A 25,260-nucleotide genomic window follows, 5' to 3' on the forward strand; every position below is an offset into this window, starting at 1 on the left:
CAGGCAGACACAGTCAACAGGAGGTCACAGGGGAAAAGACACGAAGAAGAAAACAACAGCCAATAGTAGAACAGAGACAGAAATAAATACACACTGAACATACTTATTCTACTTTTAAAGGTGCATTCTGTAGTTTTGGAGAAGATAAACATTATTATTGACTGATTTTATTTATCTAAACATTTATCTAAACCCTCCATCAGTTTGTGTCCATCAGTGACAACAGATGAGAGCTGAAGTCTTGAAAAATTATCTCATGTGTCCTGTCCTGGTCCTTGGTGTCCTGTTCAGTCATCCTCCTCCATCCACACACTTCACATATAATATATAATTATTATCATTATTATTACAGATATTCTTTCAATGCAGCTTGTAAACTGTGATTTAGTTGTTGTTTGCCTGTTAAAAGTCTTTATTTTCTCACTATGTCAGTAAGCTTTTCCACCACTTGAATGGAGGATGTCGTTCACTGTACACATTGTAAAGCCCACCGCCCCATGTGACTGTCATTCTGGGATATATATAAATAAAACTGATCTCAACAGACTCAGCACTCGCTGTAGGCAAGGCAAGTTTATTTATATAGAATAACTCAGACACAAGGCAACTCAAAGTGCTTTACAGGAGCATACAACAACATTAAAATACATTTAAAAACAAGTAAGAAGACACCAAGAAACAAAACATTAAAAAAAGTTAAGAAATAGGAAAGTAGGCTAAAATAGAAAAGAGAAAGTGCAGTTCACAGCTTTATAAGTGCTTCCATGAAAAGCTGTGGCAAACAGAAAGGTCTTCAGTGTTGATTTAAAAGAGGAGAGAGTTGGAGCCGACCTGCAGTTTTCTGGGAGTTTGGTGCAGATAATAACTGAACGCTGCTTCTCCGTGTTTAGTTCTGACTCTAGAGACTGAAAGCAGACCTGTACCTGACGACCTCAGAGGTCTGGATGGTTCATAACGTGGCAGTAGATCAGAAATGAATAGAAAACTATTCAGTGCTTTATAAACCAACAGCAGGATTTTGAAATCTATTCTTTGAGTGCTGTTCCAACAGAGTGGTGTCGTCTGTAGATTATAAACCCAGAAATCAGTCACATTTTTACACACTGAGTTCCCTCTTCTTAAAGTCACTGAGGTTTTTAAATTGGTTTTAGGTTAAACGCCTGAAATAATGTCTGTGGTTACAAACAGGCTGAATATATTCACACGTTTTGTCCGACAATTTAGGAATATCCAAACTGTTTACACAAATTGTATTAAATTAAAACCCAGTTCTTACGTTGGATTAAACTACTCAGCAGAACACAAAGTAATGACAGTCATGAAACAGCTGATCTATACATTCATGTATCACTAATCATAATTCAGTAATATCATATAAATAACTGTTGTTTGTTTGATTTACACAAAAACAATATTTCTTCATGCTGACTGGATGATATTAATAAAACTAACAATACTAAACTGATTTCATGTAGCACACTGATTTCAGTTGCTAATGTGTTATATATTTATTTTGTAAAAATATTTTTATATTATTAAAAATAAGTGTGCGACATGAAATCATAAGTAATCGAATTCAGCATTGGTTTGGAGTCGGTGGGTTATTGAGGACCACAACTGAAATTGTTATAAAGCATTTAACTAATTGTACAATAAATATAGGCATAAATAAATAAATAAATACATGCATAAATAAGTAGATTAATAGACTAAATTACAAAGTAATTCAGTATTCAAATATTTGAATGGACAATAAAACAAGGAATTATAGATAGAATTTACAGATGAAATATGAATCCATCAATAATTAGTTCAAATTTAAAAAATGATTTACAAAAACAACATTAACAGTCAATTAGCACATGATTTTAAAATACATTAATAAATTCATACATTCATTTTTTAGATTTCATTACCTATGTATGAACTCATTAATGTATTGTAAAATGATGTGCTTATTGACTGTTAAATGTTGTTTTTGAAAATCCTTTTTAAATTTGAACTATTTATTGATTCTATTCTAATTTAGTCTATTTATTTAAAAAGTAATACATTCATTTCGAAACTAATTTATTACTGCCTATTTTTATTGTAAATTATAAATACTTTATTACTATTTCTGTGACAGTTGTGGTCCTCCATAGCGTCTTTCTGTGAAAGAGGGGAACAAAATGGCCGACTTACTTAGTAAAATAAAGATAAGGAAAATTAATATTTTTAGGATAGAATTTTCTGGCACAATGAATGAAAAAAATACCTCCCAAACTCCTGCTCGTGTCAAAAAACAAACAAACAAAAAAAACTATGACGCGACAGGAGTTGCTGAATGCGTTGATGTAGATCGGGACTGATGAGAGAACGACAGCGAGTTAAAAAAACTGGTACTGTCAGATTTCCTCCAGACATTTAGGGTCAAGATCAACATGGGCGCTTCCGAGGGTCGGCGGTATTGTTTCCGCTTCTTCAACAGTGTCACTGATGCTCTGTAGATGGACGGATCACCAGCTGCAGACACTTCCTGTCCTGGGACGTGCACCAACTGTACAATTATGTTTCCAGTCCGGGCGTTTTCTGTTGCTCCTCTGAAAAAGCTGACAAGAAGTCTTCCTCTGGAGAAACGAACAGTGACCATCAGTACACTGCAGATGTATCAGCCAGATGTGTAAAGTACAGGTGACACTTCAGGCTCCTGTGGCGGCTCGGCTCCGTTGTTTGGCTCGTCTGGTTCGTCTCGGAGTTTCATCCTGTCAACCCGTCCATCACCTGCAGGATGAGAAAGAGGAGCAGTGGTAGTTTCATGTCTCTTTGTGGAGGTTTGGTATTTGTAAAGGTTTTGTGTGCAATTTTGGAGGTTTTGTGCATCTTTGTGGAGTCTTTATTAGTGGAGGTGTTGAGTCTCTTTGTGGATATTTTCTGTGCAATTTTGGAGGTTTTGAGTATATTTCATGATATTTTATGTGTATTTGCGGAGGTTTTGTGTGTCATTGTGGAGGTTTTGTGTGTAATTTTGGAGGTTTTGTGTATATTTGTGGAGGTTTTGAGTGTATTTGTGGAGGTTTTGTGTATATTTGTGGAGTCTTTATTAGCGGAGGCTTTGAGTCTCTGGATATTTTCTGTGCAATTTTGTGTGGGCTATTAACAGGACTCATAGAGAGCAGAGCTGTTAACAGTGAGAAGACTATTATTATTATGCATTTCAAGATATATTTTTTATATCTTTTTTTGTGTTTATCCAGTAGCTGTAAAAACACTCCTTGAATCCTGGGGGGTTTGAGGTGGGGCCTAACTCTGCTCTGGTTGGTCGGTTCACACAAGTCTGATAACCAGGTTTGCCTGGCAGACCACTGACAACTGGATTGCTGTTACTGGACTTTTGTCACTAGAACTCTACGGGGATGAACTGGTTGTCATAGATCACTGTGCTCAACATTGTTTAGGTAACACTGTTAGCCCGAGAAGCTCCCTACCACAAACCATAATGTTTCTGCAGCAAGACAGCAACTTAAAGGCTTCATAAAGTTTATCAAGCACTCACTGAACGCACATTTGCGCGCTTGAGTGGAGATGTACCTGAACTGAAAACAAACCTTCAATACAATCACAAGGATGCAGACAAACTGACAACCGCTCAAGCTGTTTGTAGCCATCAGTTAATTGCACTTCTACCATGAACATGACTTCAACAACTGCTTCCACACAAAAAACGTCACCACAGCACAATTAGATCCTTATTAGTGGCCTGCTGGGCAGTGAGGCCGAGGGCCCTGTAACAGCTTTGAAATGATCTCTGCATGGTGTTATCAAGCAGGATGCTGTTGCACACAGTTGCAAAGAAAATGAATTCCTGCAGTTGTTTTCATTTTGTTTTATCACAGAGGTTCAACATTATCTTCAAGCAAAGGCATCGCGTCCATGCTCACTGAACTCAGGTGGAATCGTCATGGACAGATGAGGGCAGAGACCTGAACCGCTTCAGTGGCGTCAGGCTAGCTTCTACCGTGGCCCTGAGCATGTCCCTAGCCAGGCACGAGGCCCGAACTAAACACGCACACTTTGTGCACGCTTCTACCAACCATAGGTGTGTAACAACATGGGCCTGTAAGTTGGCGGGAACGCACAAGGGCTCGTAGGATACGCTATTACCAATACCAGCGGCTGATCAAAGGCCTGACTACTGCCATTCATGGAAAACACAGCTTACAGCTCTGATGGACAGCGCTCGGGCATTTGCCATTGAAGATAGCTGAAGTCCGGTCAAGTTAACCTGTAACTTAAAATGATAACACCAGGTTTGCCTGGCAGACCACTAACAACTGGATTGCTGTTACTGGACTTTTGTCACAAGAACTCCATGGTGGTGAACTGGTCATCGTAGCTTGCCATGCTCAACGTAGTTCAGCTAAGACTGTTTTCCTGAGAAACTCCCTACAACAAACCACAATGTTTCTGCAGCAAGACAGCAGCTTCAAAAAGCCTATCAAGCAGTCTCTGAACGCACAATTGAACACTCAAGTGGAGATGTACAGCAACTGAAAACAAACCTTCAATTCAATCAGAAGGACAAAGACCAAAGAACGTTCACCTCACTGTGACATCATAGTGGTGTCTGCCAACCACAACTGCCAGTGTTCACCAACCTGTAAATGAGACTTAACTATCCTCCAGAATCATACTGATATTTATTATCTATTAATAGTAATACACTGTTTATAATTACAGTGTTTATATTTGTACGTATTATATTTATACAATTCTATTTCTATTTCTGCTCTGGCTCTTTCTCTTCCCTTTTTTATTATATTGTTTATTTTTTTTTACTATCATTATTTTTTATTGTTATATTGAACCCAATGATTGCACTGATGCTGATTCTGATCAATTACTGATCTAATCTATAAAATACAACAATCTGCCTCAAGATTAAAATCAAAGACAGGTGAATTGAATAACATTGATCATCTTGTTACAATGTCACGGTTTGGTGGGAAACCTTGACTCCCAGCATTCACATGGGCGCCTCTTTGAGAAGCACCACTCACCAAAACGTTGTTGCAGAGCAAGTGCGGCCGCTCATGGCAATGACACTCCTCAATGGTAGTGGCCTCCCTGCAGGAAAATGCAGCAGCATTCCTGCAAAAAGTGCTCAGGAACCACCCGAGGAACATGACAAAGAGCTCAAAGTGTCAACCTGGCCTCTGAATTCTCCAGATCTCAATCCAACTGGGCGTCAATTGGATGCACCATGAGCCCAGAACGATCCATGGGGGCCCCAACATGGATGGTAATTGGCTCTGGCGCATCCCACAGATGCTCAACTGGTTTGGGATCTGAGGAATTCAAAGGCCAGTTCAACGCCTTGAGTTCGTTGTCAGGTTCATCAGACCATTCCTGAGCTGTTTCTTCAGTGTTGCAGCTGCATTGTCCTGCAGGGGGGGCACTGCTATCAAGGAGTGTGTACTTGGTCTGCAACGATGTTTGAGTGGATGATACTCGTCAAAGAGGCGTCCACATGAACGCCAGGACTCGAAGGTTTCCAGCAGATCATTTGATTGCAACAAGATGATCAATGTTTACTTCATCTGTCAGCGTTTCAATGTTTTGGCTGATGGTGTATATACATGTTAAATACTTCATGAAGAGATCAGTAACATGCATTTAGTTGTTGTTAACAGCCTTATGGTTTTCCTTGTTATTTTTCCTATTGAAGTTACTTATAAATCACTCGTTTGGCAATTTGGAATTATTGTTATTGTTTGGATTTGCTTTTTTATAGAGAGGAATATTAATTAAAGGCAGAGTATGTATGAACCTCTGATAATAAGACCTACTAGGACACTGTTAAAAAGTTTCCCCGTTTGCAGGCCTAATAAAGGAATTTCTGATTCCATTTATGATCACTTGTGTGTTAATAAACAGCAACCGACATATCTTACGTACTCTGCCTTTAATTTTGGCACCTCCTTTGCAGGCACTGACCTTTGTTTGCTCTGTGAGACCAGGTATCTCTCCTCAGAGTCCTCAGAGAACACTAAACTCAGTGCAGGGCTCACGGGAACACTGTAGACAAGTCCCACGTTTCACTGAGGGAGAGGAGGAGGACGCACTTTAATATCACATCATGATTACATAAAGCTCTGATCAGAGGATTCAGGACACTTCAGACACTGCAGTCTCTGATACCGGGCAGGGCTGACGGAATCCTAAATTTCTCTCATTTGAGATGAACATGTACATTCACACACTTTATATACACAATACTGTACAGTGTGATCCAAGACGTATGTATATGTGCTAGCAGGGTCTCCTTCTTGTTGTTTTACAATACAAAGCATATCTGACTAGCATAGGTTCAGTACTTAAAGGAGAACTTCGGTCGATTTAAACATGCAGCTTCATTGCTCAAGCTACCCTTTACTTGCCAGTACCGAAGACGCGAACAAATTTGGTCCAGCCATTACAGAGCTCCATGAACGGAGACTTAGCATTGAACGCTTACAGCATGGGGTCAGAACTTTACACTGTGTTTTAAGGGTCTTAACATGCTCCACATCTCACACCAAAAGTTATGCAACATCAGCAGACACCTTACAACACAGCACTGTAGCGTGTATGACTCAAAATGAATAAAAAAGAAGTTAAAATAGTGTGTTTGTGCAAGGAGCTACTTACCTGTTTGTTGACATCCGTGTGTTCCGGTAGCTAGCATATCCATCGAGTGAGCACTTAACAGGCTTAACAGGCTATTGTAAGGCTCATGGCTCATGACAGGCTGTAACATGGACATGTACATTATGAACATAAACACGAAAATGCTGGATTACGTTTCCGTCTCCGCCAGTGAGGGAGTAAGTGCACGCTCGACGGATCAGCTAGTTTGGTCTAGCTACCGGAAGACGCCGATGTCAACAAACAGGTAAGTAGCTGCTTGCACAAACACTTTGTTTTAACTACTTTTTTATTAATTTTGAGTCATACACGCTACAGTGCTGTGTTGTAAGGTGTCTGCTGATGTTGCATAACTTTTGGTGTGAGATGTGGAGCATGTTAAGACGCTTAAAACACAGTGTAAAGTTCTGACCCCATGCTGTTAGCGTTCAATGCGAAGTCTCCGTTCACGGAGCTCTGTAATGGCTGGACCAAATTTGTTCGCGTCTTCGGTACTGGCAAGTCAAGGGTAGCTTGAGCAATGAAGCTGCATGTTTAAATCGACCGAAGTTCTCCTTTAAGATGCTGTTTACCTTGTAGTATGATTGGCAGTGATTCTGTTCGGGGGCACTGTGGTCCTTTAGGGGTGAAGCTCAGCTCCATCATGCCTTGGTTAATGTCTTCAGGTCTCTAAGGGTCCCTCAGTATGTTGGCCAAACTCCTGAAATAGAGAAAACATTTATTTTAAGAACACATTTTATATATCTATATATAAATATATATGTTAATCAAATTAATTCAGTCCTGAGAACATTTAGCGCTTTACAGACTAGTAATAGGATTCAAAATCTATCTTCTGACACACAGGGAGTCAGTGCAGTGATTTAAAAAAACACACTGAACCAGAACTGAGACAAAAAAAACTGAAACCATTCTGTGATGACAACATGGCTGCATGTTGTGTGTATAAACAACTATAGCTGCTAAGAAGTGTGACTGCTTCATGCTCTTACACACCAACATACTGAGACATTATACAACACATGGAGCCTGTTAGCTAACTGTGCTGTACTCTGGTATACAGCTGTAACAATGCTAGCATGGCCATGTTCAAGTAACACAGCTCGATAATGACGTCATGCTAACACTCTCCAACAGACACACCTTAGCTAACATGCAAACCTGTCTGTAAAAAACACGACGAGGAAATGACTCAGAAGTCTTCATAAGCTCCTTATACTGTTAATACCCGAACCGGGTCCTTGGTTACACGTTTCTCAAAGCTGCAGTGCATCTGCAACAACTTTACAGTCAGCTAGCTAACAGCCAACCACTCACGTTAACTACTTAACTGAACAGTAAACGTTAGCTAACCAACTTTTGTGCTGTTTTGAAGAATAAACAAGAGTAACATTAATGAATAACACAAAGATGCATGCCGATTTTACCGAAACTAGCTACTCATTTTGTGAAAGTATCCCATATTGAATTTACTGTGCATTAGTCTTGTAATAAATATGGCAGAGAAAAAAACCTTCAAAATCACAATGGAGGTTTGGTGAATCAACCAAAACATAGCGTTCATCATGGATTTATCCTGATGCAGTGAGAGGATTGTGTAAATACATTGCAAAAAAAGAAAGCAGGTAATTATTACCTGGAACTCAGTGGTATAAGAAAGAATATGACTGTGCTTATTACCTGAGAAAAGTAGATAATAACTGAGCTACACACTGCTGAGTCGACCTTGCACACAGAGATAAATACACCTGTACTGAGCAGGTAACTGTACAAATAAAGCAGATTCACACAGAATAGTTTACTGACCTTGTTTGTGTCCTCAGAGAAGAACTGCTCCCACCAGAGTGAAGATCACTCGATCCATCAGCATTTTTATGAGCATTTAGAAGTTTTGGCGGAACTCTGTTGCTGGGTCGTGGTCGGATATTACTTTACGCGGGAAACGAGGGAGACGTCATCTATTGGTGCACATCACTTGTTGTCATCACCGAGTCTGTGGGCGGGATCAAGTGAGACAGCACCTGAGTGACAGTTACCTGGATCAAACCAGAGAGTAACAGAACCGAGCCAGGAAAGAGAGTACAGTTGTTTATAAGATTAGATAAGGTGATTTTATTGATATTTAATTGCTCTGGTCTTTATTTTGTAATTTTACAGTTAATTGTACAATAAGTAGATTAATTTGTAAACAAATGTATTAATGCTCATATTTATTGTACAATTAATTAAATGTTTCATTACTATTTGCTTGTGTTCCATGACATGGAAGCTATTGAAAAGAAATGCTGAATCTTCTCATAAATATTGCTGCTCAATCTTTATGAAAAATATTCATATAAAATAGAAGTAGCTATAAAATGTGTTTAAAAAAAAAAAAAGCTGTGTCTTATTTGTCCCATCTAGTAATGCAATTCGGGTTTTGTTTTTGAGCCCCTGGGTCACATGACATGGAAGCTATTGCAAATAAATGCTGAATTTTCATAATAAATATTCATATAAAAAAGAAAAATGTGTCAAATGTAATAAAAATCAGTTTGTCTTATGGCTTTCATGTAGTAATACAATTCGGCGTTGGTTTGGAGTCACTGGGTAACATAACACATATGCTATTGAAAAGAAAGGCAGAATTTTCATAATAAATGTTCATATAAAATAGAAAAAGCTGTCAAATGTAATAAAAACAAGTGTGTCTTATGTGCTTCATGTAGTTATATAATTCGCCATTGGTTTGGAGTCACTGGGTCACATGACATGGAAGTTATTGAAAAGAAATGCTAGATTTTCATAATAAATATCCATATAAAACAGAAAAAGCTGTCAAATGTAATAGAAACAAGTGTGTTTTATGTGTCTCACGTAGTAATATAATTCGGCATTGGTTTGAGCCACTGGGTCTCATGAAATATAGCCTATTGAAAAAAGAAGCCATTGTATTATAAAAATATTTTTACAAAATAAATACATAAAACATTAGCAAGCAAGTGTGCTACAGAAAATCAGTATATTATTATTATTAATAATTTCTACTAATATCATCAAAGCAGTATGATGAACATTGTTTTTGTGTAAATAAAACAAACAATAGGGTTATTTATTGATGGTCCCTAAATCAGCCTCCAGCGCATTGGGGGGTTCCGGGAGGCAGCTAACCGTCCTCCTGCTGTCAACACTGGGGAAAACTGAGGGAGAGGTGCGGCTGGTTGACTCTGGAGTGTATGTTTTACCAATATCCAGTCTAAAACTAACTTCACATCTGTAATATGATACTTAAATTATCCATTCAGACAAATTACTACGTTTACTTTCGCTACTTTAAATATGCTTTTATATTTATATTTCTGTACTTTTACAAAGCTAAGAGGCAACAGAGTATTTCCTCACTCCGATCTGCTTCTTTAACATGAGTACGAGGTCTAGAGACGTGTCAAAGCGCTCTATAAAAATAAAAATATTACTGTTTTTTATTATAAACTTCCAACGGCAGGAAGCCATAGCTGCTTGCTAGGAGCCACGTCACGAATAACGGGACGTTTGAGCCAATCAAATTCCTTCGCTGTGGCTTTCTCGGCCAATCACGGCGCTTTTGTCTCAATCGCTGTCTCACCAGCAACCACCGTCCGCCTGGCAGTTTAGCCTCAAGCTGGCTAACTGGCGAACAAACAGACACACAGAAACATCTGCTCGCTTTCTCCGGTGATGTGTTTCGCTTCAATTTATTGAAGTTACCGGTCGTCCAAGTGACTAAATCGAAGACCTGCTCGAAGGTAAAAGAGTCGTGCTGACTTCTCCTTTTCTGCTGTAGCTAGCTAAGCGTCGCAGGAGGGGGCGCAAACGGCACAAAACGTGTTGTTGATGTTAATATGTGGCGATTTAGCACATTTAGCTAACACGAGCTAATGCAAGTTTGTGCAAAATACTCTGGAACGTTACAATAACTGAAGGTAAAACACGTTTGACCAGATAGCTAGGTCGTGCTAGCCTCGACAATAATACATGTGTTTCCTATTCGGGCGTTTCTGACTTAATTTTTCCCATCAGATGTGCGGAATTAACTTTCTTGTCACGGAAAATAACAGTCAAAGATGTCACATGATTGAACGTGAACGCCTCCTTTGTATTTCACCCCTTATCGTATGTTCTTTGAGTGCACTCTCCTCTCAAAACACTAGAAGTTATTGAGTATCTCGTCTCAGTCGTGGGTGACTTGAAGCTGAACTTCCTCCTGCAGATGCAGTTCATGCTGCTGTTCAGCCGCCAGGGAAAGCTGCGGTTACAGAAATGGTATGTGCCTCTGTCTGACAAGGAGAGGAAGAAGATCTCCAGAGATCTGGTCCAGACCATACTGGCCAGGAAGCCCAAGATGTGCAGCTTCCTGGAGTGGAGAGACCTCAAGATTGTGTACAAGAGGTGAGAGAAGTTTAAAATCCAAAGGGTGGCATCTACAGGATGGTTTATTATTCAGGATGCATGTGAAGTAAACACATGGACAAAAAGAGAAGTGTCAACTCATCAGACCTTTTTATTGCCATGTGTCACAAGTACGGATCGCCCTGGTTGCTTTCACTGTTGTTACTTCCCTTATCTATCTAATCCTGTTATGAAACTCGCATCCAAACAGCAGCTGGCTTCACAGAGATCATATAAATCATTCAATCAGCCGACTCAAAGCAAATCAGCTGACCGTCTATTACACATTGAGCTCGAGTTCATTCATTAGTTTTAGCTCTCACCACCAAAACGAAGATTCAAGGATAACTGTTGCAGCAGCACATCATCAGTAGGTTAAAACTAACCCTGTCTCACGGTGGTCTACTTCATCATGGTGCTCTAATCCAGCACTTTGAGTAGAGCTCTTCCTTTAACTCCAGGTTTTTCTCATGTTTTCAGCGGCATGTCACAGTCTTTGTCACCATAATGAGTTTGCTCAGTCGTCATGATTTGACAGTTTGATTGTTATAATGTGAGCTAAGCTTGGTCACATGAATACCGGTCGGTTGCAGAGACTGCACAGATGGAATCTCTCTCTGTTAATGTGGACTGTTGGATGATTAGATTTAGTTAAACTTTTAAACATTTCCTTCTGTTCTGGATAGGCCGCACTTACAACTGCTTAAGCCACAAATGTCGTAGGATGATGTTAGTTATCGGACGTGTTAGTGTTTGGTTTGTTACATCATTTTGTGTATCTGCCGAAGCTTGTTGGCGTTTTTCATGAAAAGCGGTGATTCAGTGATTATTCTGTCGAGCACTGAGATTTCTGGCATTTGGATTTCACCTTCTGGTGTGTTATGAAAGCCAGAAACACCTCCTCTCTGACAGGCACTGCCAAACAATGGAGGACAATGATAGGAATATACACAAAGTGCCTGATTTGTCCCGGCTAATGAGTGCTGAGTCAAAAAAAAGACAAAGGACACATTTTCATGTTTTCAGTAAAACAAGAAAACTAATAAACAAAGACAAACAGCCAGGAGACCGTCGGACAGCGCTGCAGGACTGGAAGAAGTGTTTTATTGCATCACGACAAAATACACTGAGCTACCTGTTTATTTGGTACACTCCAATTCAATGTCCCTGCTATAAACAGTATCTGTGTAAAGCAGGGCTGCAACTAATGATTACTTTCATTGTCGAATCATCTGCAGATTATTTTCGTGGCTAATCGATTAGTTGTTTGCTCTATAAATGTCAGAAAATGTCAAGCAGTGTTTCCCAGAGTCCAAGGTGACGCCCTCAAATGTCTGTTTTTTTGGTCCACATCTGATACGTTCAGTTTACTGTAAGAAACCCTTTGCTATTATAATAAAAATAGCTCTATTCTAAAGGTTCTGCTGTTCTGCTTTTGTTTATTCGAGATTCATAAACAGATGGTTTTATCAGTTTATTAATGCCAAAGTACACAATGATGTCGTTGTAAAAGTAGAGCTGTAAAACATTCAAGATACACTTGTATTTTAATTTTGGCATTTACAGGCATCTCCACTCAAACAATAACAATAAAGTAATGTTTGCTTTTTTTGTGCCTTCTTCTTCCTGTGTACATGTGAAGATTTGCAACATCTGTCACATCGCCGCCTTGTTGATCCACGTTCTTCCTTCTTCATGTTTCAGATATGCGAGTCTGTATTTCTGCTGTGCAGTGGAGGATCAGGATAACGAGCTCATCACTCTGGAGATCATCCACAGATATGTAGAGCTGCTGGACAAATATTTCGGAAGTGTAAGTCTCAAACGCCTCACATGCAACCCGCTGATTGATAGTGTGAGGCGACCACAGTGTGTAATCCACTGTTTTCAGTGAGGACAGGATCTCTGATCCGCTGCTGTTTGTGTTGTGGCCTCACAGGTGTGCGAGTTGGATATTATCTTCAACTTTGAGAAGGCATACTTCATCCTGGATGAGTTCCTGCTGGGCGGAGAGGCCCAAGAGACGTCCAAGAAGAACGTGCTGAAGGCCATCGAGCAGGCCGACCTGCTGCAGGAGGTACGCATCTTTCTTTATCATCAGGTCGCTGAACCCATTAGAGAGATCGACTGTCAGCTGGACAGTAGCTGGAGCAGGGCAGCAACTAAATAATATTTTCACTGCTGATGATTTCAGTGTTTGGTCTGTGAAATGTCAGACAATTAGGAAAAAATGCCTGCCTCGAGCTTCCCTGACTCAAAGTCTTTAAATAACTTGTTTTGCTCCTTCAGTCCAAATCCCAAAGATAAATTACTTCAGGGTCATTCCATGCAACCTCACCCAGAATTCAGTACTGTTCCCAGATCATGTCTTTGACTGTCTCACAAAATGAATGACAGTACAGTCACACAGTCACGTCTACCCATGAGATAAAACCGCTTATTGACATGTTGCAGCCAGTGAGAGGTGTGACACATGAGCTATTTTCTAAAATGATGAAGTGATAGAACATCTTAATTTTTTATATGTCTGCAGTAAATATGAACAGTTTAACATAGGAACCTTCAAGGAAATCAAAATATTCCTTCTTGGGGAAATCTGACAGTCATATGTTTTAAAAAAAAAGAGATTTTACACCCTGAAACTATATTTTACAAAATCTGTGACACGCAGGTTCTTATGAAGGACCAATTAGTTTCTTTATGTGACAGAACTACATTCATACTACACAGAGATAAATTTGGCAAAGTGAAAACTAGTGGCGATATGATTTTTTTTGAAAATGAAACAAACTTACTTTAAACATTCTGCAGCAATCACTTAAATAAGCACACGTTGTAAATCTTTTCTTAGGGTCTCTTTGATGTGCAGGATAAATTTCAAATTAGTCCAGAAAGAAAGGGATTGGTGAGGCTCAGAATACAAAAGAGAACAAAGAACCACAAAGAATAATGTTGAAATTTATCTCTGAGGGCTGAACGTTAATTATTCATTCAGCTACAGCTTTCTGCAAGGTCTGTGAGGGCCGAGAGGAGCTGGTGTGGAATGAATCTTTACTCATTTATGGCAAAGAAAAGCAGCACTTGCGCCATTATTGCTAAAAAAAAAATAAATAAAAAATTCTTGAAGAGATTCATCTATTATGAGAATTGTCACAGATTAATGAGATGATGGGAAATGTATATAATCAATAATGACATTATATCCAAATTACTTTCTTTGATAAGTAAAGCATCCACAGACTTAGAAAGAGTAGATGGCGTTAGTTAATAAAGCCTGACTGATACTGGATCTTTAGGGCCGATGCAGATACAGATAATGAGGAGATACTGAAGGTGCCACATCAAATTTACAGCTTTCCACATGTAAGAGCCGCCAAAACACTTCTGTATAGTCCCCTCCCATCTTCATCTCTCAGTTTGTACATCCTCTATTCCTTCTCTTCTCGTGTCTTAATCCCTCCCTGAGATGTGAGCAGAGGAGGTGAGGAAGACGAGAAGAGTGGAGGCAACAGGAGCTCATCAAAATGAGGCGTCCTTGGTTCATAAGTTTGAATTATTATTATTATTATTATGAGTGAATCCATGTGGTGCCTCCTTGTTGCAGCTCCATCGTGGTTTTAAACGTAGGATGAATCTCCCTCAGCGGCGCGAACGTTGCACCAGACAGAAGGGTGAAGATGTCGATGGATTGCTTCTTTCACCTCGCGGCCGTCTACACCTGCCGTCACCTGGTTATTTTAAGCCCGCGGCTCCTGATTAATACCTCTCCCCGTCCTCTGTGCCGGCGCAGCGTCCTGCATGTCTGCATTGCTGTCTCGCTGTAGTCATCAGCAGTCAGCGGCATCAGTGCTCAGTGAATTATTTATAACCAGCTCTGTTGTAATAACAGCACACAGCAGCGAAGGCCCTCCTGTTCCCGTCACACATTTATGACTCATGTACTAATAATCCTAATTCGGAGGGGTACCAAATGTGTGACAGATGAACAAACCGACAGTTTTTTTTTTCTTCTTGTGTTTATCTGCAGGAGGCCGAGGCGCCACGGAGCGTTTTAGAAGAAATCGGGCTGACATAAATCCTCCTGCCTCGCAGACCTGGCAACCCTTCCCCCCCCCCCCGTCCCGCCCTCTATCCTGTCTTTTCACGGTGTCAGTGTTGTATGTATATAATCACCACCTATGTACTGTATAACTGTACAATCCTGTAATGTCCTTTTAATGTGGTGCCAAGTGTGGTTTTAATGTGTCTCCTATGTACAAGCTGTATTCTACAGTATTAGCAAACTCCCCTCCCCCCCCCCGAAACCTTCTTTAAAATCCACAGAGTACAATGTAGCGACGACATGAAAACTGCAGCGTCACGTTAAACACCATCCTTCATCACCGATTGCAGAGCTGTATGTGCTGTTTGATGTAAAGGTTTGACTCTATGGTGCTGTTGCAGCTTCAGTTGGTGCATCTCGTGCGTTACCGTCACGTGGAGACACAGAGCTGAGAATCCGATTAGATGGAAAAACTAGAAGGACCAACATTCCCAGTTCGTACTCACTCAGAGACAAGCCACCTGATTTCTTTTACAACAAGATCCATGTGTTATTCTCTGAGAAACAAACGAAAAAGAAGAAAAAATGCCATATCTCGAAAAGTTAAAGTGAGAAGAACAATCCCTGGATCCGCACCAACAGATGATGGGATCTATTCTGGGCCGACACCCGTCCTCCATCCAAGTTATGTGAAAATCTGTTCAGTAGTTTTATGTAATCCTGCTCACAAACCAACCGCTAAACTAAAGGACACGAGTGAAAACACAAAACCTCCTTGGCGGAGTTTATACAACATAACTTCTGTCTGCTGCACAAGGAAAAAAATGGGACATGACGAGTAAAAACGTACAGGAAAGGACCATCAGTATATAACAGTGTAACTAATGATGTCTTGAGTTTGGTTCATGTTGCAGGAAAACGAAGCTCTCCTACAAAATCACTCCAACCATTCCAGAGTGAATTGTTTCCAAATAGATCTGTTCAGCTTATCTGGTGAAAATTCCTGTATTTTTCTGTTTTATATCACAGCACATATCATAGAAAACAAAATATCTCACTGTCAGTTTTTTTTTTCCAGTGTCGTGCAGCCTGGTTCACGTGCAAGTTGAGCATGAAGATATGTTATTTTTGGATTAAGAGAGGATAAAAATCTTAATTTTTGTGCAGTAGACAGATTTTTTTTTTGTGCAACCTTTAAGACTGCAGAAATACTCTCAGACAAGCAGTTAAGTGTCGCTCAATGACCTGGATTTAAGTGTTTCCAAGCAGTATTATTGTTGATGCTTGTCTCAAAGACGACCAGATCGCTTCGTTTGGTCTGTAACAGAGGCATGAAACTGTCAGACTTCCACTCTCCTTGGAGATTTCATACCCCGGGTTGCAGATAAATTATCCTGGTGAAAGTGAGGTTTATGTAAATACAGATGATGTCGTTATTCTACAGCCATGACACTGTGCAATCAACACGAAACGTTCCGAAGCATAAACCTCGTCTTTTGCCGGTTTCCAGATATAATCTTGCATTTACTTTTCAAGCGATCCAGACGGCTCTCGGCTCCGCGGCTCGGATGTGACGGTAACCCGACGAGCGGCACCAACTGCTGCTCGTGCTTTTGTGGGAATCACTCCACTGTCACAATCACGTAACACACGGGTTCAATCCGCCCAACAATTCAGTGAAATTAAAACAAATTACGCCTGATCGGTATCAGTGTTTATGTCAAGTCGGTTTGTGTTTGGTGATCCTCGACAAGTTCATCACTTCATATTTGTTTTTCCAAGACTTATTGTTTACCTTTGATGAACACGAGCCGTTTTCCTGTGATACGTGTCTTTGTGTGTAAAAGTCGTCATTCTGTCGTCTTAACATTTCCTGCAATTGACTTATTTTCCTGACACAAACATTTGTTTCACATTGAAGTGTGTAAAAGGCCTCTGGGGATAAAATCTTAGGTCGGTGTCTCTTTTAGTCTTAGGTCAGGATAAGAAAGTGACCCTGATGAGTAAAAAAAAAAAAAAAAAAGAGAGAAACACTATTTTATGTATTATTATAGTTTGGCTTACTAACATTTGACCAAAGAACACTGTGTTTTACCTTCTGTATGGTGTCTACGGAAGCCTGACATGGCAGAAAAGGGATGTAGGATGATTAATGGAAACTCGAGGGTTATTTGGCCACAGTACACCAGTAAAACGTCAGTAACCATTAGAGGAAAGGTCGATCCTGAGTTTCTTTACGGAGTAGGAACAGAAGAAGATGAAGCACACATATCAGGGTACATCATCAGGACTCGTTACCGTCTGCTTGTTTACCTCGTCGACAAGCAAACGGCTAATGAATTGATCCTCATTCCAAACTGTATTCAGTCACATTTTTAACTGCATTCTTTAAACCGCAAAGTGTTTTTGTTGAGCATTCAGGAGTAATTATGAAACGAGTTCATCTTTGATTTGAAATCACTTTTGTATTAAACACTGCCAACACATTTGCCAACTTTTTCTTTCTTATATTTGAAAGTTATTAACAATAAATGTCTTAAAAACAGAAAAACCCATTTGTTCATCTCGTGTTTTATGTTTGTTTTTTTCTCAGCGGCCGAGTAACCGAGTCGTGCCGCAGCTGCAGGTGATCGAGTGTTCGATAATTAAAGCAACATCAACCATTTTTACAAAAGCTAAATATTCACAAATGTACATACAGGTGGCGAGCACGAAACTACTGTATCTTTCTTATTTTACAAGTTAATTTAAAGCCGTGTTTCCACCACACACTTCACCTTCAGTATCCTCGAAACACGTAGCTTAACCTTCCATCGGTGTGAGTTTGCAGTGTAAAACGTCCTGTTTCCAGCTGTTGTCACACAGCAGAGCAGACGTTTCTTTGTATTGAGAAACTGAAGCATTTATTAACTGACACGCTGTAACATTACTGCCAGACGGACACCGGACTAACTTCTCCTCATTCACCATCACTGTATTCGACCATCACATTTCGTGTTCCTCCCTCTCGTATGTGCAAGAGGACGATCTTCGAGAAAAAACATGCAGTCAGCAGGACAAAAGACCGCTGAAAAACTATAAGAAACCTCAAATCAGAGCGCCGATTAAGGACAAAGAACGAGCTGCGACAAAGGAAAACGTAAAAATAACCGCTCAATGCGTCTGAACTGGACTGCGTGGTGGAAAAGCGGCTTAAGAGGGTTCACTTTCTATTTCTGTGGTAGACTGTTCAGTTTTCACCTCAGGACTGAGCTTCTTCTCGCTGTCAGCACACTGACTCTCCTCCGGGTCATTGTTCTTCTGAATAGGCTCTGAATGCATCTCCTGACCGGGACTCGCTGCTGTGAGATTCTCCGCCGTCTCCTCCTCCTCCTTCTCCGACTCTCCAGTCGAGGTCATCTCTTCGGGCTGATGGCTCTTCCTCTTATGCTTCTTCTTGCTCTTCTTCTTGCTCTTTTTGGACTGTTTGTGGCGTTTGTGTCTGTTGTTGACATCATTCGGGGGTTTCTCATTTTTATCCGGGCTCTTTTCTCTGCTGCGCTTGTTTCGTTCCTCCTCTCTGCTCGAGCTTCTGGACCGTTCTCTCACCTTCCTGTGAGCGTCTGTATCTTTGTCTCTGCTGTCTCTCTCTTCACTCCTGCTCCGGTACCTGTCTCCATCTCTGCTCCTGTTTCTCAGCCTGTCTGGCTCTCTGTCTCTGCTCCTACTCCTCGACCGGTCCCTGCTCCTGCTCAGATACCAGTCGCTCCTCCTGTCGCTGTGTCTGGACCTGGACGACCATTTCTCCTCCCGATGCTGTTGTGACGCCCTCCTCTCTCTGCTCCGGCTCCTCTGCCTGTCGCCCTCTCGCCTGCTGTGGGACCTCTCAGACCTCGGTGGGCTTCTGCTGCAGTGACGCTGCCTCCTCGATCGGTCTCTGTCTCGCTCTGAATGCCACCCGCCTCTGCGGCTCCCCCTGACGCTGCGGTCTGGCGACAGATCCCTGTCGGCCTCCCAGAATTCATTGCCAGGGTTTCGAAAGACATGCAGGAAGTTACAGTGCTTCCCTTTGGGGCACCTCTGTCTGTCGAACAATCCTGAGAGAGGGGAGGCAAATCGAGCAGGAGGGTAAATACACTGAAATGTCACCAAGTGAAAGTGCTCTCACTTCCGTATGAGCGAGTTACTCACCACATATGGCGTTCTTCCACCTTGTTACAGGACACATCTCACAGTGAAGCTGCCGGCCTGCGTACCACCTCCCATTGAACTTGAACAAGGCCTCTTTACACTGCTCCTCTCTGGACCGACCACGCAGAGACACGAGCACAAAGAATCAAGAGTTTCATCCAAAAATTCACATCATATAGTTTATTTATTTGATACTTTGGTGTGAGGACGTGTGAAGGCTTACGTGTCAAACTGGACGTAAACGTTTCCTCTCAGATGTGGTTCATAATTGCAGCTGACCTAAAAAAGAAAAAAAAGAAAAAAGGTAGCGATGAAACCAAACGTGTTTTTTTTTAATGGTAACAATTTGATCATCCATCCAGTGAATGTTCCTCAACAGTCACGTCTGAGGCTCGTTAAACTCTCGCTGACTTCAGTATTTATCCTTACGCTGTAACGACTATTTTTAACAATAATTTTATTTCACTCACCAGGAAAAAGAACCAACTACTAGGCCATTAAACAGGAACTTTGCTAGTTTTTGTTTGCACGAGAACAATTGTAAATTTCTCTATTTTGCCAGCATCCACAAACACAAAGTGAAAGTCTGATCTTGAGGGAGCGCCACCACTCTTATCAGACGAGGGCCGTCTCACCAAACTCTGATCGAACAGAGATTCTGTTACGACGCTTCCTATCACCGTCTATCTTATTGCCCATTAGCAGGAGTGTTTAATGGTTGTTGTAGGTTTTCTATCCTTTGAGCAAAAAAGGTAATAACACAGCACTGCCCTCTGTTTCTCTGGTCACGTAGCACCAATTAAAAAAAATTCTCTGGGGAAATACTTTTTTAATAAAAATGGTCTATCCTTAAGTAAAAAAACAGAAAATGGTTGTTGCTCTGTGTCCCCTTCCTTAAATAAGACATAACTTCAGGAAGCTGAGTATTTTTCAGGTACATTGGTGCAGTTAAACACACCGACTGTCTTGTTTCCCGTCTTACCTTGAACTGCAGCACCTTGCCGAGGCTCTTAAACTCGGGCAGGACGTCGTGGTAGAACTCGAGGAAAGACTCCTGCAGATCGTCCTCGCTGTGCTCCAACCAGGCGTCAGTGTCGTAGTCATCGCGCCGTGACTCATCCATGCCGAACGTTTTAAACATGCCGCGGATCATCAGAGTCGGGCTGGCTGTGGGGTAAACGTGCTTCCGAGAACATCTGGACTCGCAAAGACAGACGAGAGGAGGACGGACAAAGACGTCCTTTAATGCGTCCATAGTGTGTTTACGGAGGTAACGTGAAGAGTCACATCATAAAGAAACCAACAGTACCTGTCTCCAAATCGACACGCTCCGGTCTTGAGGAAGAACGGACAGTTGGCCACGTCGCGCTCCGTCCCGAAGTTCTCAGAGCTCTGCGACGCAGGAGCCTCGGGATTCATCCACGGCCCGCCATTATCCAGCTGCAGCTGAGGACACGAACAGAAGCGTATGGACACTCTGAGCAGTTAACAGATTTGCAAGCTTTTTCAGTAATGCTCTAATGCTTTGGCACGGCACGTCACTCTTGAATTCTGTAACGTCCTGTTAATGTGGTGCCAAGTGTGGTTTTAATGTGCCTCCCATGTACAATCTGTATTCTGCAGTATTAGCAACGTTACGTAGAAATGGGCATTTTGAGCCATTTGGCACCTCTAACAGGTTGTGAGTGTGACAGCACTGCTGCAAAAAACAAATCCTAACAAAACAATATTATATTTGATAGTTGGCAAAAAGATATGATATGATTTTTCATTAGCATCTCAGTGCTCTCTGGTGGATAAACAATGTAATAGAAACACTATTTCTACATTAGTGCAAACATCATTTTGGTATTTCTGATAAGTAACAAGAAGTTAGTGCTTATTGCAGTGGTTTCAAAACTTCTTGTGCCTGAGGTGCAGCTTTATATAATGTTATCTAATCACTCTGAATGTTTGCTTTTGGTTCCCTGAAGGTTTTTAAAGGATTTTCAATGTTTGGGTATCAAACTTGCCTCTGTCTTAGGAAATTAATGTGTAAAAAGCCCTGATACAGAGGATTAAAACCTCATTAATGACTTAATATATAGTTGTATAATGTAATAATAAACTGTCATTGTCACAAAATCGCACACCTGGACTGTGACTTTACCGGAGCTCGATCAGAGTGTTTATACATTAAACTGAGTTTTATGCTAGTGGGATACACTTCTTAATACACCCATTAAAGCAACATTATGTAACTTTTTACATTAAAATAACATTCAAAACCATGTTGATGGTTCAGTGTCTTTTAACAAGCTGAACTCTGTGTCTCTGTCACTTGTTTCTGCTCTCTGTAACTTCAGTGAGAAGGTCGGATCACAGCGTTACATACATGTTTACTTCGACATACAAGTTTTCAACACACGACATTGTTATAACATGATGAGTTTTGTTTTCATTTAGCTCTTACATTACATCTGATAAACTGTTACCGACCTGGGATTTGTATTTAACTTGTTATACCTGGTGAATTATTCATTAAAAGGGGCTCTATGTAACAATCTGCAGGAATTTACATGTAATAACTTTTTTTTTTAATTATGCTCAGAAGTTCCACAGAGCCCCTTTTAAACATATAATGCTCAGTTTTTTTGCCCGTGTGATATATTGAGTGTCAAGTTGTGATGATCAGTCTCTGTACGTGCGTGTAACGTGACATTCGTGCGTGTTTTTTTTACCTGGTTTTCAGCTTCGTCCAACATTTTCTGAACAGCCTCCTACAAATGGTGTAAAGACACGGCTGGTGAAAATGTGTAGAGGTCAACATACTGCAGCGTCTCTGTTACTGTGTGTTAAGACCGCAATCGGAAGGACTGGCATTGAACAATTCTCGACTTTTGTTAAAAAAAAAAAAAAAACAATTTCACACAAAGTAAAAGATACGTCCTTGTTGTGAGAGCTGAAGGGTTTTTCTCTTTGTGTGTGTCCTTAGTTAAGGAGTTGGATGGTTGCTCGGTGCCGCTCAGTCAAGGATTTTTTTTTTTTTTTAAAGGAATCATGTACAAACAAATAACACAACTCACAAATGAAACACTCAACTGGTTTGATCTGTTTAACTTAGAGATGATCTGAATCTTATGATTAAGTAGAAGAGGATATATTTCTCAGTGTTTCTATCCTGCTCGGGCTCGTTTCACCTCTCTGCCTTGCTTCTCCAGCTGCTTCTGCTCTTTTTCTTCTTGTTCTCTCTTCTGCTGGGCCTCCCATTCCTGCTTTATCATCCGCTGGGAACACAAAATGACATAAAGACAGTCAACATCAACATTTATGGAGAATACTTTGGCGAACCAGAGGTGCATTCATCAACAGAGCTGCAAACTCAAAATTTGTTGACGATACACTTATAACAAACACTTCAAATGTCCCAATTTAAATGTTGTAAATGGTCTTGGATCTTATCGGTTAAAATTGATTAACTGATAAGAATGGAAGATTATACAAAAAAGATTTAAGACTGTAGACTGCAGTGAATGAACACTGGTGAATTCATTGTCTTGATGTAATTTGCTGATTGTTCCAAGTCCATCGCATGTTTCTATTAAGTGAAAATCTTTGTTGTTTGCTTATAGTTGTTGTTTGATTTGTGGGAAGCTTTTTATGCCAGGACTTCTTTTGTAAAATAAAAGTTACATAAATAGATAAAAAAAATATATAAAAGCACAAACACCTTCATACTCTCTATGTTTACAAAGTGTCTATAAGGTTTCTTGAATTCCACATGCCCCCTTACCTCCTCCTCCTCTTTTCTTTTCCGTGCAGCGTCCTCCCTCTCAAACTTCAGCCTGAATACCTCCTGAGCGAGCCGCTCTTTTTCCAGCCACTCCTCATGTAGCCGCAGTCTGAGAACACAGATTAATAAAAACTCCACAATCAAGGTTTCTGTGCTGTCGATCACCGAATGTGCGGCTGAAGGACAGCAAAGCGGCATTAGTATTAACTACCTTTCTGCCTCAGCAAAATCATTTTCCTCATCTTCTTCATCCTTTATGTCTTCTTCAGGTGTGCAGCTTGCTCCATTATTCAAACCTGTCACAGAGTTAATGTTGTGGTTAGTCTGGTGCAGCTACAAGGTCCATCTGATATTGCTGTGTTGGTGATGTTCCTAGAACATTATAATTTATGTTGATACAGGACGGCCAAATTGTGGGCAAGTCGTTGTGGCCTGAGTTGCGAAGTTGTGACATTACAAAAATTCTGTAGGTCAGTTGCAATGATGGTCCTAGAGCAAAATTAAAGCTGCTGTAAGTGTTATTTTCTCTATTGTTATTAAAATAAGTGTTAAACAGTTCAGCACTACCAGGCCAAGTGAGGAAAAACAACTGAAGAAAAGAAAGAGGCAAAGAGAGACTGCCTCAAAAAAAGAAATGAGTTGTAAAACAGTGGTGACATAGAGAGGAGGGAGGGGATTCCTAACGCCAATCAAACAGGTAGGCTAGTTGTCTAAAACAACAACAACAGCAGCTTTAATTATGATATTCTAGGAACGACACCAACATGACGATATCTGATCTGTAGAAAGAACATCTGACAACAACACCGACACGACAGCTGTTTTCGTACCACATTCTCTGGCTTGGGCGAGAGCTTGGCGTTTCCGTTTTCTTCTCTCTTTCCTCTGGGCAGCCCTGCGTTGCTTTTGTCTGAAGTGCAAAAAGATTTATAACAATCAGATCAGTGACAGAGAAGCAATACTAAACTCGCCCCTGTGCTCCTTGTGTTTGCAGAACTGTTCCAGAGGGGACATGGACACGACCACGGTGAAAAAGATGTATTTAAATTAAGTTGAGTTGACCTTTTTTTTATACAAATGACTCTTTAACCTGTCAGACAAAGATGTAACTCATCACAGTAGCAGTTGTTGCATCATAATATTTGCTCTTATCAGTCTCTTCAGTGGATTTCTTACTAAGACAAGTCACAAAATCCTCAAACATTCACAGGGTCTGCTCTAATACTGTTACTGGTTGATAAAATGTCAGCCAAATACGAGTTTGAAAGCCATATCTTATGAAACTGTGATCAGTGAACCCTTACACAGATATAATGCACAATCAGACTGTATTTGAGATGTGTTGATTCAGGTCTTATGACAGTAACTAGCCACTGCTATAATCATTTGTTCAATTATCTTAGATTTTCGCTGCTCTGGATGTGTAATTGGGTAGGTTTACGTGGGGAATCCTGCAAGATAACGCTTAACACTCACTGCATGTCTATTGTCTCGTTAAAACAGATTTCTGTAATCACAACACAACTTAAACATGAATGGTAGCTCAAGTTTTAAGGTAAACACAGTTAGCTTTCAGTTAGCTAGTAGCTACGTCAGGACTATTAGCTACACTGACTTCAATAAAGGCGTTCATACTTGCTCTCATGTTAATGTGGTGCACAACCGAGACATGAGTAGATTATCAAGCAATCTCAAGAGGATTTAAAGAGAGAAACAGACCTTAGCATAGGAGCAGAAACATGTGGAGGAGCTGGTGCTGCCATGATAGCTAACGATAGCCAACGGTAGCTACTGAGTTAGCATGCCCAGCTAAAGTTAGCTCGTCAACATATTTTAGCTGTAGGTATTTCTTCTCGACCGCTGCCCAACTGAATTATTTCCGAAGTGGATTTGGTTTGTCAGACTGGTGATATAACCGATTAATGTCTGCTTGTTGTAAACGTTAGCTAGCTGCATGCGGGGCTGTTTAAGTAATGAGCCGAAGAAGAAGAAGTAGAAGAAGAAGACTAAAGTACTTCCGGTTTAAACAGGAAGCCAAACTTTCCCAGTTTCCGTTCAAAACCCTGAATAAAATAAAATGAAATAAAATAAATAATGATAGTAATAATAACAAAATACACTTATGAATTAAATTAAATTTAACATGAATTATTTTCCTAAAATTTGAACTTGATAACTTTAGAGTATAAATGTATTTTATTTT

The 25,260-nt window shown here is 40.5% G+C and overlaps 2 protein-coding genes and 1 long non-coding RNA gene across 3 annotated transcripts; 1 reads left to right on the forward strand and 2 right to left on the reverse strand.

The window, feature by feature from the left end:
• Positions 1-1,973: 1,973 nt before the first annotated feature.
• On the reverse strand, positions 1,974-8,596 carry LOC115580684 (uncharacterized). Its single transcript, XR_003983902.1, has 4 exons — positions 8,473-8,596; positions 7,239-7,366; positions 5,977-6,080; positions 1,974-2,763 (listed from the first exon to the last, which is right to left on the reverse strand). It is a non-coding gene; the product is annotated as an uncharacterized LOC115580684 (long non-coding RNA).
• A 1,636-nt stretch (positions 8,597-10,232) lies between these two features.
• Positions 10,233-17,138, forward strand: LOC115580176 (AP-1 complex subunit sigma-2-like). Its single transcript, XM_030414183.1, has 5 exons — positions 10,233-10,430; positions 10,895-11,073; positions 12,778-12,886; positions 13,013-13,150; positions 15,101-17,138. Exons 2-5 carry the CDS (start codon positions 10,895-10,897, stop codon positions 15,146-15,148), a joined length of 474 nt encoding a protein of 157 aa, XP_030270043.1. The 5' UTR covers positions 10,233-10,430; the 3' UTR covers positions 15,149-17,138.
• A 37-nt stretch (positions 17,139-17,175) lies between these two features.
• zrsr2 (zinc finger (CCCH type), RNA-binding motif and serine/arginine rich 2) lies at positions 17,176-25,077 on the reverse strand. The gene is made up of 11 exons (XM_030414182.1): positions 24,777-25,077; positions 23,888-23,967; positions 23,269-23,353; positions 23,058-23,166; positions 22,465-22,551; positions 22,006-22,044; positions 20,595-20,731; positions 20,268-20,481; positions 19,509-19,564; positions 19,286-19,395; positions 17,176-19,191 (listed from the first exon to the last, which is right to left on the reverse strand). The coding sequence occupies exons 1-11, from the start codon at positions 24,818-24,820 to the stop codon at positions 18,308-18,310; spliced, it is 1,845 nt and encodes a 614-aa protein (XP_030270042.1). The 5' UTR covers positions 24,821-25,077; the 3' UTR covers positions 17,176-18,307.
• Positions 25,078-25,260: the final 183 nt, after the last annotated feature.

This window comes from Sparus aurata, chromosome 4 (assembly GCF_900880675.1).
Source record: "Sparus aurata chromosome 4, fSpaAur1.1, whole genome shotgun sequence".
Lineage (NCBI taxonomy): Eukaryota > Metazoa > Chordata > Actinopteri > Spariformes > Sparidae > Sparus > Sparus aurata.

Bases quoted from the DNA above. Each gene is read 5' to 3' on its own strand.
- LOC115580176 (XM_030414183.1), top strand. From the start codon at position 10,895: ATGCAGTTCATGCTGCTGTTCAGCCGCCAGGGAAAGCTGCGGTTACAG. The intron at 11,074-12,777 runs GTGAGAGAAGTT...TTCATGTTTCAG, and splicing joins CTCAAGATTGTGTACAAGAG to ATATGCGAGTCTGTATTTCT. The intron at 13,151-15,100 runs GTACGCATCTTT...GTTTATCTGCAG, and splicing joins AGGCCGACCTGCTGCAGGAG to GAGGCCGAGGCGCCACGGAG.
- zrsr2 (XM_030414182.1), bottom strand. From the start codon at position 24,820: ATGGCAGCACCAGCTCCTCCACATGTTTCTGCTCCTATGCTAAG. The intron at 23,167-23,268 runs GTAGTTAATACT...CTGTGTTCTCAG, and splicing joins GATTTTGCTGAGGCAGAAAG to ACTGCGGCTACATGAGGAGT. The intron at 19,192-19,285 runs GTGAGTAACTCG...CCCCTCTCTCAG, and splicing joins GTGGAAGAACGCCATATGTG to GATTGTTCGACAGACAGAGG.